General features: G+C 38.8%; 1 protein-coding gene across 2 annotated transcripts in view; it reads right to left on the bottom strand.

Moving 5' to 3' along the window:
* Positions 1 to 15,262, bottom strand: part of LOC124615460 (potassium/sodium hyperpolarization-activated cyclic nucleotide-gated channel 2-like) — a 287,867-nt gene that overhangs the window by 61,021 nt on the left and 211,584 nt on the right. For both annotated transcript variants that reach the window (XM_047143365.1, XM_047143366.1), the window contains one exon: positions 8,030 to 8,179. In XM_047143365.1, coding sequence (XP_046999321.1) covers positions 8,030 to 8,179 — 150 coding nt within the window. The remainder of the gene's footprint in view (positions 1 to 8,029; positions 8,180 to 15,262) is intronic.

Below are 15,262 nucleotides of genomic sequence, written 5' to 3'. Positions count from 1 at the left end.
TCAATCTTATAAGATAAGTCATATGGTCAGTATTGGCTCAGGTGTTCCAACATTTCTACAGAATCCAAACTGATCTTCGCCGAGGTCGGCTTCTACCAGTTTTTCCATTCATCTGTAATGAATTCGTATTATTATTTTGCAGCTGTGACTTATGAAACTGATAGTTCGGTAGTTTTCACATCAGTCAACACCTACTTTCTTTGGGATTGGAATTATGATATTCTTCTTGAAGTCTGAGGGTATTTTGCCTGTCTGATACATATTGCTTACCAGATGGTAGAGTTTTGTCACGGCTGGCTCTACCAAGGCTATCAGTATTTCTAATGGAATATTGCCTACTCCCGGGGGCTTGTTGCAACTGAGGTCTTGCAGTGCTCTGTCAAACTCTTCACGCTGATGGAAAAAGAGGTCACGGTGCCAAGAAGGAGTTGTGTGACATAAAACAAAAGTTGGAAGGCATGTTTCTACATCTGAAAGATGATGTGTATTTATATTTCACGCCAGTTACATCAGAGTGCTGCAAATCAGGTTTCCTTTAAATACACACCATAATAGTGATTACCTTTGTGAGTGGGCATGGTGAGTTGATATTAATCAACAATGCCTTAAAGCAACAAAGACACATAATCAACACCTCACTGAGTTTGAAAGAGGTCATGTAATAGGACTATGAGAAGCTGTATGTTTCTTGTGTGATATTGATGAAAGAACTGGCAGGAATGTAGCCATCGTACATCACAGCTAGCAGCAGTGGACACAAGAATGTATGGTCACAAGAAGACCAGGCTCTGGATGGCCACATGGCACTACTGACAGGGAAGACCATCGTGTTTGATGTATAGCTCTGGCACACTGTACTGCATCTGCAGCAGCAATTTGAACAGCAGTTGGCATCTCAGTGACACAACAAACTGATAAAAATCAGTTATTTCAAGGACAGCTCCAAGCCAGACACCCTGTAGCATGCATTCCACTTACCTCAAAGCACTACCATTTGCAACTTTAGTAGTATCAAGCAAGAGCTCACTCGAAGGTAGGTTAGAGATCTGTTGTTCAAATGGCTCTGAGCACTATGGGACTTAACATCTGAGGTCATCAGTCCCCTAGAACTTAGAACTACTTAAACCTAACTAACCTAAGGACATCACACACATCCATACCCGAGGCAGGATTCGAACCTATGAGGAGGTCTGTTGGGTTTTCTGATGAAATCTTATTCTGTCTCGGGGCCAGTGATGGCTGTGTGTTGATTACAAGGAGGCCAGTTAAGGACCTGCAACCAACTTGTCTGTGTGCTAGACACAATGCTCCAAAACATGGAGTTACAGTCTGGGGTGTGATTTCATATGATAGCAAGAGCAACCCTCTCTCACTCACGCAAATGCAAATCACACATACAACTGCAGTCTCAGGCAACTGAAGAGCTGAAACTACACTGCCAACTATGGAACATCATCGGATGACAACTCCAGCATCATCCACAATCAGCATTAACTGTCCCTGTATTGACTAACCAAGTGCAACAGGCACTGAACTCTACCCCACAAACTAAAGCCTTTCACCCGTAATGCAATGCATACATGTCTGCATGCTTGCATTTTTCGTGGTTACATGAGTTATTATTGTATCAGCACTTCACATTTGCAATGGCATATATCACACTTATCTGTGATCTTGCAAAGTTAACCACTTGAGTATGTTATCTAGACAAATGTATTCCTGAAATTTCATTTCTCTACATTAATTATTTTTTGGTGTTTTTTTCTGTCAGTGTATAAGAGACATGGGTCCATAATGGGCATATGGTCAAGTTCATTTAGTACTTGTGTTTGATAGTCACAAAAATTGATAAACAAAATAGACTAAATAGTTTTATAAGGGTGGTTGCAGAAAATCATATGAAATCAGCTCCCAAAATCCACAAATTTCTGTAGTCACTGTTTAGTGACAATTGAGATGGTGTAAAGAGCAATGCCACTGGACAGTGGATGACTGGAAATGAGTAGCTTTGAGTGATGACTCACTTTATACTCAGTGGCAATCTGATGGAAATGTTTAGATCTGGAGAATGTTATCTACCATCATGTACAGTGAAATACAGATGAGGTGCTGTTATGCTATGAGTGTGTTTTTCGTGGGTAGTATGTGGTCCCCTTATTGTGTTCAAGAAAACACTAAATGCAGAAAGATATCAATACATCTTATAGCACTGTGTACTGCATACAACTGAGGAACAGTTCAGAGATGATGATTGTTTGTAACAGCATGACAATTCACTCTGTCATAAATCAGCATCTGTAAGACACTGGTTTGTGGACAATAATATTCCTGGAATTGACAGGCCTGCCCAGAGTCCTGATCTGAGACAAATGCAACACCTTTGGGATGAGTTAAGAGCATCAGCTTCATTCCACACCCCAATTTTCAACATCGCAATCTCTCTGATTTCAGCTTTCAAGGAAGAATGGACTGCCATTCTTCCACAGACACCTCACAACTTGTCTCTGACAGAGTTTAGGCAAAGGATGAACACACCCCATATTAATGTCCACTAATAGGAATCTGGAAACTTTTGAGCAGATAATGTATTGTGTGCTCCATAACACCAAGTTCATGAATTTCTATCTGAGTATCCCCTATAGTACAGCATAAGATTCTAACCCTTCTGGAGCATTATTTATTGGAATTTGGGTGCGGTGGAGATACTTCTCAATAAATATCACTGCACCACAATATTCGTTCTCTCTATCTGCTTTTATGATCTGATACTGTCTGGGGAGAGGGAATATTAGCTATGTTTACTGATAAACAGATGGAAATATTTACTGAACTGATGTACTGTACTGTAAAATGGTAATTTTATTACCTTTTGCAGACTTTGCATTCTGCTGTAGTAAAATATCAGTCACATTATTTCTTGGAAGGGAGAATGCTAACATTAGTAGTTTTTTCCAAGATGTAGATTACACTACACTGTTAATAACAACAGGATTAACTTTTCATCCCCTGAATTTGTTCTAGTTCTTTAAGTATTACTTCGACTATGTATTGTCTTACACTGTTATCTCTCTGGATATGCTCTTCATTACATGCTGGTTGAGATAGGTCAGCAAACAACTGCTTTGTCTAGCACGTACTGATAAACGGTAGTGAAGTTCCTTTTGTTATGCAATCCATACCATTATTCATTCAGTGGCCTTTTGCTTTGGATAAGTGGGTGGAAACTGGTATTTACTGCTTGCATGAGTGCTGTACATTGTTTACTGAATGCAATTTACAGTGGCCCAAGTCTTTCCTGTTGTGAGTTACAGGAATTAGATCTGCTTTGCAGCATCGTATGTGGAAACTCATGCTTTGATAAACAGTCAAGGACTACTTTTAGTAAGGGTAATAATGCCTATACTTTCGTTGCCATCTCACTGCCTATGTGTATGATTGAACTTAAGCTGGGCATATGGTTCCTTAACGGATATGATACGCCAAACATACATTTTGCATAATCTGCTTTTTGCATTGTGGGAGTAGTCTGCAGTTAGTACTACCTTCAATGTGCAGTTCACCATCTTGTAATACTGCTTGCACATATACTGCTATGGCTGTCATTTTCATTGTTTACTCATGAGGCCAAACTGTAAGCAATTGTAACAGATGCACCCATGCAGAGAGTATTGGATTACCTCACACCCTGTGTTTTACAAGAGAATTCAGGTTTATAATGTAATTTCAGTTCTCGTACTGCCTTGTATCAAATATTTAGTAAGCTTATTAACTTCTAATATGTTTACTGTAAACTCAATATCCTGTTTAAGCTCATCTGGATCCCCATATGTATGGATTCCTTATGAATACTTGTCTACAGACTGCATCAAGGGGCATTCTAGAGTCCAAATCTTTACTTTTAAAACACACGACATGACTACATAATTAGCTGCTGTTGCTGACACACATCTTTTTTTCTGGAAACATCCCCCAGGCTGTGGCTAAGCCACGTCTCCGCAGTATCCTTTCTTTCAGGAGTGCTTGTTCTGCAAGATTCGCAGGAGAGCTTCTGTAAAGTTTGGAAGGTAGGAGATGGGATACTGGCAGAAGTAAAGCTGTGAGGACCGGGCGTGAGTCATGCTTCGGTAGCTCAGATGGTAGAGCACTTGCCCGCGAAAGGCAAAGGTCCTGAGTTCGAGTCTCGGTCAGGCACACAGTTTTAATGTCTTTTAAGAAATATTATAGGACTGTGAATCCCAATCATGAGAAGTTAATCAACTGTTTACCAATTTATAGCACCTTACTCTATTTTTTAATGTAGGTGCCATAACTGTTGAGACACTAGTTGTCACGATGGGACCAATTTTTCAATTTCCATGCTGTACTCCTCTACCACCAAAGATCTGAGCCGGGATATCACTCCTTATTTGAGGTCTTCATCATTTGTGAGGTGTTTTCCACCTAAAAATTCCTTTACTTTTGAGAATAAGTGAAAATCACATGGTGCCAAGTCAGAGCTATAAGGAGAATGTCCAAATACTTCTGACTTACGATGCTGATGTTCTTGCTGTGTTTGAACTGATGCATGAGGCAGCACATTGTCATGAATCAAAAAACACCTTTGCTGACAACATTCCACATCACTGAAGTCCATCCCTGGTAGCTGAGTGGTCAGCACGACAGAATGTCATACATAACGGCCCGGGTTCGATTTCCAACTGGGTCAGAGATTTTCTCCACTCAGGGACTGGGACTTTTCAATTGGTGGGTTTTCAATGGGTGCAACTATTTTGAAAGGTTACAGAATAAAAAGGCATGACTGCTCAACAACAAAACTTGGCTCACACTGAGATGGGGGAAGAATCTAACTGGCACTCTTGTGACTGTGGTGGTGGGGGATCAGTGCTGGGTATGGTATGCAATCATTCTTTACTTTGTGGATGACTCGTAACTTGTTCACATTCCCTTCTGTAACTTCAACAAAAAACATATATGGGCCCAAATCTATCGTTCTGTATCATCACAGCTTTTTTGTAGTGCTATTACTGGGTACATTCAGCCTAGATGCTGTGGAAACTGATTCATCTACTATTCTATAGTCTGATTCTGCATGTTAATTTGTATTTTCTGTCTCTTTATTTTCTCCTCCTTTCAGGAATTTGTCTGTACTTATATTTGTTTCCAGTTCACTCAATCTCCTTCTGTTTGGATTATTATCATGTCCAAACAGGCCTTGAAGGCCCAACGGTACCGAACGACCGCTAGATCATTGTCAACCCATAGGCATCACTGGACGCACATATGGTGGAGCACATGGTCAGCACACCGTTCTCCCAGCTGATGTCAGTTTTCATGACTGGAGCCACTGCTTCTCAATCAAGTAGCTTCTCAACTGGCTTCACAAGGGCTGAGTGCACCCTGCTTGCCAACAGCGTTCAGAAGACCTGGACAGTCACTCATCCAAGGGCTAGCCTAGCTTGACAGTAATTAACTTTGGCAATATGATGGTAACTGGTGTTACCATTGGGGCAAGGCCACAGGCTATTAGATTAATTACTTGACTCAGTTTCAATATACATCTCTCTGACCTCAGTTAATTAATTACAGTGAAACCCTACTTTTGTACTTATCAAGAACTTCCAAAAAAATGGTGTAAAATGCGGGAAAATGTAAGATGTGGGAAATAACATTTTAAGCTATAAAAGTTACGTATAGGATACCCCTTGGCACTTTATGTATGATCTTTGTAGATAACTGGCATCAAAGGACTTGTGAGGGACTTGCTTATTATCTAATGAAGGTTTATTATCCAATACAAACCGCTGACGTAACTGGAACTGATAACTGTCTGGGAAATAGGAACATTTCACTCAATTTCATATGTCATAATTGATGATTTTGAAAGCCTGCAGCTGTCATTCATTATTTCAATAATGAAATATTACACCAGTTACATATTTTTTCATGCTTAGCACAACGCGTTTCGAGAATTTTTTTCTCATTGTCACGTGAAACTATGTACTTAAGTATTTTGTGTGGTGTTTGAATATGTGTTACCCTGGATCTCTTGTACTGTAGTCATCTTTTTGAGGTTATCAGGTACTGTGCCTCATTAGTTATGTAGAAAACACACACACACACACACACACACACACACACACACACACACACACACACACTCTCTCTCTCTCTCTCTCTCTCTCTCTCTCTCTCTCTCTCTCTCTCTCTCAAATTATCACTCACATTGTCTGTCTGCGTAACATCCCAAAAAAATAGATACGTAAATACTGCACCTAATGATGAGAATAAATTCTCGAAACACATTTTGCTCAGCATGAATAAAATACATAATCAGTGTTGTGTTTACACTAAAAACATCTGAGCAACGCAAAGTGAAAGAAGGTGTCAACTAGTGCTCCAAGTGGCCATACACTGAAACACACTAAATATGGCTCGACAAAGATGTCACAATGATCACAACAATCACGAAACTGTGTTTGCAGTGGAGACGGTTTGGAAATGGTTGTAATGGTCATGATATTTTCATTCGAATGAACCTAGTTCGTTCCAATAATTAGGCTTTTATTTAAAAAGCTTCGTATCTGACAATGCTCTGGCATGTTACTGTTGCCTAAGTCATGGATTTTTCTACTGGTACCCCTGAATTTGACTGCATATTTGCACACAGCAAAAAATTTTGAAACTTATACTGAGATGACAAAAGTCATGGTATAGCAATATGCACATATACATATGGCAGTAGTATCTTGTACACAAGTTATAAAAGGGCAGTGCATTGGTAGAGGTATCATTTGTACTCAGGTGATTCATCTGGCATCTGGCATGACTCTGGCTGCATGAGGGGAATTAACAGTCTTTAAACACAGAATGATAATTGGAGCTAGACACATGGGATATTCTATTTCGGCAATCATTAGGGAATTCAATATTCTGAGATGCATAGTGTCAAAAGCGTGCAGAGAGTACCAAATTTTAGGCATTACCTCTCACCACAGACAAGGCAGTGGCTGACAGCCTTCACTTAACAACCGAGACCAGCGGCGTTTACGCAAAGTTCGCATTGCTAACAGACAAGTAACACTGTATGAAATAACCAATCATTGTGAGATGTATGGCACACCTATCTATTACGACAGTGCAGCAAAATTTGGCATTAATGGGTTATGACAGCAGACAACTGACGCAAATGCCTTTGCTAACAGCACGGCATTGCCTGCAGCACCTCTCCTAGGCTCATGACCTTATCGACTGGACCTGAGAAACTGGAAAACTGTGGCCTGGTCAGATGAGTCCTGATTTCAGTTGGTAAGAGCTGATGGTAGGGGCAAGGGTGATGCAGACTCCACAAAGCCATGGACTCAAGATGTCAACAAGGCACTGTGCATGGTGGTGGTGCTCCATAATGGTGTGTGCTGTGTTTACATGGAGTGGCCTGGATTCTGATTATGTTCAGGTACTTGGAGACCATTTGGCACCTTCCATATACTTCATATTCCCAAACAATGATGGAATTTTTATAGATGACGGTGTGCCCTGTCACTGGTCCACAGTTGTTAATCATTGGTCTGAAGAACATTCTGAAGAATTGGAGCAAGCAATGTAGCCACACAGATTGTCCAGCATGGATCCCATAAAACATTTATGGGACAAAACTGAGAGGTCAGTTCATGCACAAAATCCTGCACTGGCAACACCTTCCCAATTATAAATGATTACAGAGGCGGCATGGCTCAATATCTGTGCAGGGAACTTGCAGTGACTTGTTGAGTCCATGCCACATCAGGTTGCTGCACTAAGCCATGCAAAAGGAGGTCTGACATGATATTAGGACATGCCATGACTTTGTCACCTCAGCGTATCTTCTTCATTTGATGAGAAGTATGTAAAACAACCAGCAACAATGTTTTCGGGTATCTCTGATGCTCGCAGTGATTAAATAAGTAACTACCTAAAACTGAAATGAATGTGCTTAATGCTGGTAAGCTCATTCAGCTGAATACCTAATCTGAAGTGCAGAAAACTACTGTACCTGTAACTCATTGATTGCAACCCATGAGTTGGATGGGAAACCTTGAAGCATTGGTACAAGGAACTGTAGACAGCCAGACCAATGTCCAATCAGGAGCATCATGCAGATGAGGTTGAAAATTCGCATGAAGACACTGGCCATGTTGAGGAACTGTAACACAGAATCAAAGAAGCTTTCTTAGCCTGTAAGAGAACAAAGGCTTTGCTGTGAATTTTATTTTCTACCAAGGAATTTGCATAGTGCCTATCAAAACATTCTCTCTTCAACCCTGCATATGTTGTTCTCCAACTTTACATAGTTTATATAAATTTCATTTCAGTAAATTAGGAAAAAAGACATTTCCTGTAATAAAATATATCATTATTTTGAGCTACATCACACTTGCATCTTAAGTTCACTGGCTGGTGACTTACTCACTGGAAGAAGAAGGAAAAATTGTTCAGTATTGAGATGACATTGTTTCACTGTTCAGTATTATTTTACTTTATAAGTACAGTACATAACAGGCAGCCAACATTTCACTGTTGCCGAATACAATACTGCTTACATATGATATCCATGTGATCACAGCAGAAGTTTTATGCCATAATCAAATATAAACATCCTGTTAACTACTGTTGGAATGGTTATGAACCTGTAAATCAATGAGAATATGTATTTATGAAATCAAGAATTTAATGCAGAATTCATATGTCAGTAGCACTTTCCATGTGAATCATCTTAATATCTAAATAACATCACCTGCACAAAAATAGAAAGGTATAGTATGAAAATTAAAAATTGCTTTTGAACACATTATCGTGATGTTCTGCCATGACAGAACCCTGTACATGCAGAAAAGTTACTTCTTAAAAGCCTTTTTCACGTCTAGAAAACAAACTAACAAAACAAAAATATTTGGCATAAGTGTATGCCAACATCCATTGCACACAATAGAATGGTAAAACTGAATATATAAACTGAAGTGAATGGATACTGTAGTCTGCAGAACCAATAACATTCCCAGGGCCTCTGCAAAAAGGGAAGGAGATACGCAGCCACAAGTCAAGAATGACTATGTGATATATGTTCATTTTCTAGAGAGTGGAAGGATTGGGAATTGATAACAGGGCAGGTATAGTGTTGGAAATCAGACTGCATAGGACAAATGATGATTTTCAAGATAGGAGCAATCAACAAGGTAAATACATCTGAAGGAGAAAATTTGTAAGCTGGGAAAATAAGGAAGGAAGCAGGTGCCAGTGCTGACAGAACATTAAACTCAAATAAGGAAGTGCTCTGATGGTAGTATGTCTTATTTGTTAGAGAGCTAGAAATGAGAGTATCTTCATGTAAATCATAGCATGTCAGTGTCCAAAATATACAGTTCTAATGTATTTGTGATAGTCAATGAAAATATGAAACTGGGTTTCCAGAGATTTGAGATGAAAATGGCCAGATAGGTCGTCCAACTAGCCTACTGTTGCACACCTCCATTAGTTTAATTTGTTTTCCCCAAACTGTGTTGCATTTCTTTTGTCCTTCGTTTCAGTTATTCCTTCAATTGCATGTTAATTATCTCGGTACAATTATGAGTCACTCTTGCTCACCAAAGTACTTTCGTGATTTTTAATTACTTTTCATTGATCAGATATTTCACATTTATGCAGCATTATAAGTTTGCTATTTGCTTACTCCTTTGTTTCAGATGTATCTCACCCCATGATAATTCAGGTACCAGTATCTATCTGTAATTTCTTTAGCAATCCATATCAATTTTTGAATGTCATTCCCTAATGTTACTTTACGCAACTGTTTGTTGGTGCTACAGGCCAGTAAAAAGATGCTGTATCTCAGGCATCAGTGAGATAGCTCTACATTTTGATTCATTATTATTTTCTTTCACTTTACATGTTCATTTCTATAAAATCACTGAGACTTATCTCTGTCATCTCTGATTTTCCAAAATGTTATTATAATTTCAGTTATGTTTGACTAAGATAATGCATAATAAATTTTCTTAATAGTACTATCTGAAAAGAAGAATTTTTTTCAAGTTTCTGAGTCAACAAAATAATATTAGAAATTAGTCAAAACAGAAATTTCCGAGTTAGGAAAATAATCTGTTGTCTCCTCTTGTCCCCACAAAAGGTGGGTCCCTCTCATCCTGGGGATCCATCTCTCATCAACTTATTCCTCTCTCCTCTCAGAGGAAGACTTAATAGTTCTGAGCATTAAGACAATCTTTTTGTACTTTTATGTGTGTCTATCAATAGTACTAGAATGTTGTCTCTTGATGGTGAGTATTGGCAGCCAGCCATTCTGTCTCCTCATAGTTTTAGATGTATATAGACATAAACATATATTTATTTTGTGACCCAAGAGTTACTGGGAACGCATGTTGTGGAGCATGCACTTACGAATTCGTAGCTTACTTTTGCTCTTATCAACTGTTTTTGCATCAGAAACCTCTTATTTGTGGAGCTGTATGTCATTTTGAGCAGGTGAATGTCCCCCACACATAATACTGACCTCATTGGCCTGTGCCCTGGGCTCGCTCAATAACAGTTCTCATATCATATGCCCCCATCTCCCTCCACCATGAGACATTAATTGCTCTTCTTTGGGCTCGGCTCATTGTAAGACTTCTAAAAATGGATGTTAATCTAGTGATTGTGTTCATGGAAATGTGTTGTTTCTTTGTTTGGAGATAAGTTCTGTATAGACATGTCCCTGTAACATCGATTAATTTCTCAGTCTTATTCCAGTGCTAAATATTAAAATAAACAACAACTTGTTTCCATTTAAGGTAATTCATGAGATCTTTAAAAGTTTTTACTAGAAGCAGAAAGAACTAGATCTATTGTAAAGTTGCAGCTTCAGTACATATGTCCTATCTATTACACTGTGCAGAAAGAATGAAAATATAAATTTCTTCATATTTACAGGATAACAAAAAAAGTTTTCGATTCTATAATTCACAAATTATTTCACTTTCCAACAGAAAAACGTTGGGAGAGAAATTCAAAAATGTCATCTAATTTTATATCAATGTCTTAGACTTAAGACATTATTTAACTGCATAATTTGTGTGTTGCATGTGAGGAAAACTCACCAGCAAATAGCCATATTTTTGAAAATTTGGCCTGAAAGTAGTTGAAAATTACACAGGGTCAAATCTTTTAAGTGTGAACTAAAAAGGAAAACACAAATTTCCTTGTGATATGAACAAGAAACACTATTAAAAGAGCTCTGTTTAATTTGTACAGTTGTTAATTACATGTACTGACAATTTGTCACTTCCATAAAACATGATACTGAAATTTTTCTATTTCTTAACTTAGCAAAATCTTCCAGAATAGAATCTCATTCTGCAGACTTCAGGCTATCTCTTTCAACAGCTAAAGTTTGCAGTCCACACAGTCATTATTGAGAAAGAGTTAACCAAAGATTTGTCTTTATCAACTTGAGGTTTGAAAAACTCCTTTCACTTCATGTAATGTGCTGAAGTAGTATTGTATTTCTAGTTAAGGTAGACCTTGGGTGAAATGCAAGCCCAAGTAGATGAGAATCAAATCAAGAAGTTTAGAATTCAAATGCAGTTATACTAAATAGAACAATATCTAATACTGATGTCAGTGGCTTGTTGCAACCATACATTTATAATTATCTCACAAATGGCTGATTTGCAGGCACATTTTTACTGGGAGATTTTTGGTTCCACTGTCGCATAGTTTCACCTCTGTCAGGTTCTTTTAATTATGATATACCATGTATACAAATTTTGCACTTAGACACCTCTGAGCACATCTCAGCTTGGGGCCTCAAGTGGCGGCTTATGATGTGGGCCTTAAATTGGCATTAGTTGTGACTGTGACATGGTGTGTGGTTTGAGCAGCCATTCACTTGGATGACATTTATCTGGACATGACCACTTAAGTGGTGAAACCAGAAATTTAATTCATCTGACCGGGTGACACTTCCACTGATCCAAAGTCCAGTATTGGTATTCCTGTGCTCTCTACAATCGTATTTGACACAGTTGTTCAGTCAACACGGGATAATGTAAGGGTAATACACTGTGGAGCCTTACCGTATTACATGCTTGCAATGCCACCACATGGCATTCAGCTCGCACTGGATGGTGGTCACTATATTTAGGCTCACAAAGGTATTTGGTAGTACAGCTTCTGCCTGTGACAAAGGTTTGTTCTGTGAGTACACCCACTAACTTGAACAGTGTGTTGCTCAGCTTTATGTTGTTGTTGTTTTGTGGCTTTTAGTCCAAAGACTGGTCTGATGCAACTCTCCACATTATTCTACCCTGTATTAGCCCCTTCATCTCTGAGTAGCTACTGCAACCTACATCCTTCTAATGCGCTTACTGTATTCATCTCTTGGCCTCCCTATAAAGTTTTTTCCCCCCACTCTTCCCTCCAGTACTAAATACTAAATTGGTGATCCCTTGATACCTCAGAATGTGTCCTATCAACCGACCCCTTCTTCTAGTCAGATTGTGCCACAAATTTTTCTTCTCCCCAATTCTTTTCAGAACCTTCTCATTAGTTACGTGATCTATCCTCGAGCCAGTGGCAGATACATATGGTGGGCATGCAGGGTACGAGCACCCTCCCCTCCCCTCCCCATTCCAGGGTAACTCGCATTGCCACCCACCAGTCAGCCCGCACGCTATTCGTTCATTTCTTTTGTCAGTTGACTCGACTGAATTGAGTTATCGAGTAGTTGTACTTTCCTATGTGGCATGTGCGTCCGCATCATTGTATTTTATATGTTTCTGTCTGGCACACAGATAGCTAACCCATACCTACAAGAAAAGTCACGGCCATTCTATTGATCTCGATATGTTATTCTGTCTGGCATTTGTTTGATAAAAGTCACCTTCAGCATTCTTCTGTAACACCGCATTTCAAAAGCTTCTATTCTCTTCTTGTCTAAACTGTTTATCGTCCATGTTTCTCTTCCATACATGGTTACACTCTATACAAATACTTTCAGAAAGGACTTTGACAGTTAAATCTATACTCGATGTTAACAAATTTCTTTTCTTCAGAAACGCTTTTCTTGCCATTGCCAGTCTACATTTTATATCCTCCCTACTTTGACCATCATCAGTTATTTTGGTTCCCAAACAATAAAACTCATTTACCAGTTAAGTGTCTCATTTCCTAATCTAATTCTCTCAGCACCACCTGATTTAATTTGACTACATTCCATTATCCTCATTTTGCTTTTGTTGATTTTCACCTTATATCCTCTTTTCAAGACACAGTCCACTCCGTTCAGTTGCTGTTTCAAGTCCTTTGCAGTCTTTAACAGAATTACAATGCCATCAGCAAACATCAACATTTTTATTTCTTCCCCGTGCACTTTAATTCCTACTCCAAATTTTTCTTTTGTTTCCTTTACTGTTTGGTCAATAGACAAATTGAATAACATCGAGGACAGGCTACAACCCTGTCTGACCCCCTTCTCAACCACTGTTTGCTTTTCGTGCCGCTCGACTCTTTTATAACTTCCATCTGGTTTCTGTACAAACTCTAAATAGCCTTTTGCTCCCTGTATTTTACCCCTGCCACCTTTAGAATTTGAAAGAAAACATTTCAGTCAACATTGTCAAAAGCTTTCTTTAAGTCTACAAATGCTGTAAATTTAGGTCTGCCTTTCCTTAACCAATCTTCTATGAGAAGGCATATGGTCAGTATTGCCTCACGTGTTCCTACATTTCTCCTGAATCCAAACTGATCTTCCCTGAGGTCAGCTACTACCAGTTTTTTCCATTCTTCTGTTAAGGATTCGTGTTAGTATTTTGCAACTGTGACTTATTAAAGTGATAGTTCAGTAATTTTCACATCTGTCACCACCTGCTTTCTTTGGAATTTGAATTATTATACACTTCTTGAAGTCTGAGGGTATTTCACCTGTCTCATACAACTTGCACACCAGATGGAAGAGTTCTGTCATGGCTAGCTCTCCCGAGGCTACCAGTAGCTCTAACAGAATGTTGTCTACTTCCGGGGCCTTGTTTCAACTTAAGTATTTCAGTGCTTTGTCAAATTCTTCATGCAGTATCAATCTACCTTCTCATCATCATCTATGTCCTCTTCCATTTGTATAATACTGCCCTTAAGTACATCTCCATTGTGTAGACCCTTTATATACTCCTTCCCCCTTTCTGCTTTCCCTGCTTTTCTTAGGACTGGTTTTCCATCTGAGCTTTAGATATTCATACAGATGGTTCTATTTTTTCCACAGGTCTCTTTAATTTTCTTGTAAGCAGCATCTATCTTACCCCTAGTGATTTGTGGTTCTACATCCTTACATTTGTCCTCTAGCCATTCCTCCTTAGTCATTTTGCACTTCCTGTAGTTCACATTTTTTAGATGTTTGTATTCCCTTTCGCCTGCTTCATTTATTGCATTTTTATATTTTCTCCTCTCGTCGATTAAATTCAATGTCTCCTGTGTTACCTAAATATTTCTACTGCCCCTCGCCTTTTTATCCACTTGATCCTCTGCTGCCTTCACTATTTCATCTCTCAAAGCCAACCATTCTTCTTCTACTGTACTCCTTTCCCCTGTTCTTGTCAATTGTTCCATAATGCTCCCTCTGAAAGTCTCTAAAACCTCTGGTTCTTTCAGTTTATCCAGATCCCATCTCCTTAAAATGTCATAGTGTACAATATCTCTTACACGTTTGTGAAATATTGTATCCATCATTAAAAACTTGTATTATTATTGTGCCCAATAATAAAGTGGTGATGGAGAAAATTCCTACAACGATGTGACTATTTCAGCAGTGATTGACAGTGTTTAAATTTTTGAAAATAAAAGTTGGAATTTCAGATGCTGCAGCAGCAGTCAGCCAACCACCCAGAATAGTTTCAGCAACAGGAGCAGCAGCTAGTCTACAGCAAGAAACTCAACAGCTAATAAAGCTAGTGCAACAACCGTAAGAGTTGACAAGTCTGTAACCATCACAGCCAGATATTTCTGTAAATCATAGCTGCGGAGAGGAAACTTATATAGTTGATCTGGGTCACTTCATTCTTCATTGCAAGGCAAGTGGTGTTACTGACCTCATTCAGCAGAGCACTATCTTATTTTCTTCAAGCAACAAACAGTATAGCATATGAGTTAGTTCTAAAGTTACACCTGTTAGTAGGTCCCGTCATTTAAAATTTGTGATTTGTTTTCTAATCACTATTATCAGCAAACTTACACTGTAGGCTCAAAT

Source organism: Schistocerca americana, chromosome 5 (genome assembly GCF_021461395.2).
Source record: "Schistocerca americana isolate TAMUIC-IGC-003095 chromosome 5, iqSchAmer2.1, whole genome shotgun sequence".
In the NCBI taxonomy this organism is placed as follows: domain Eukaryota; kingdom Metazoa; phylum Arthropoda; class Insecta; order Orthoptera; family Acrididae; genus Schistocerca; species Schistocerca americana.
Note: the sequence above shows the minus strand (reverse complement) of the source record. Positions and strands in the feature narration are given on the sequence as shown.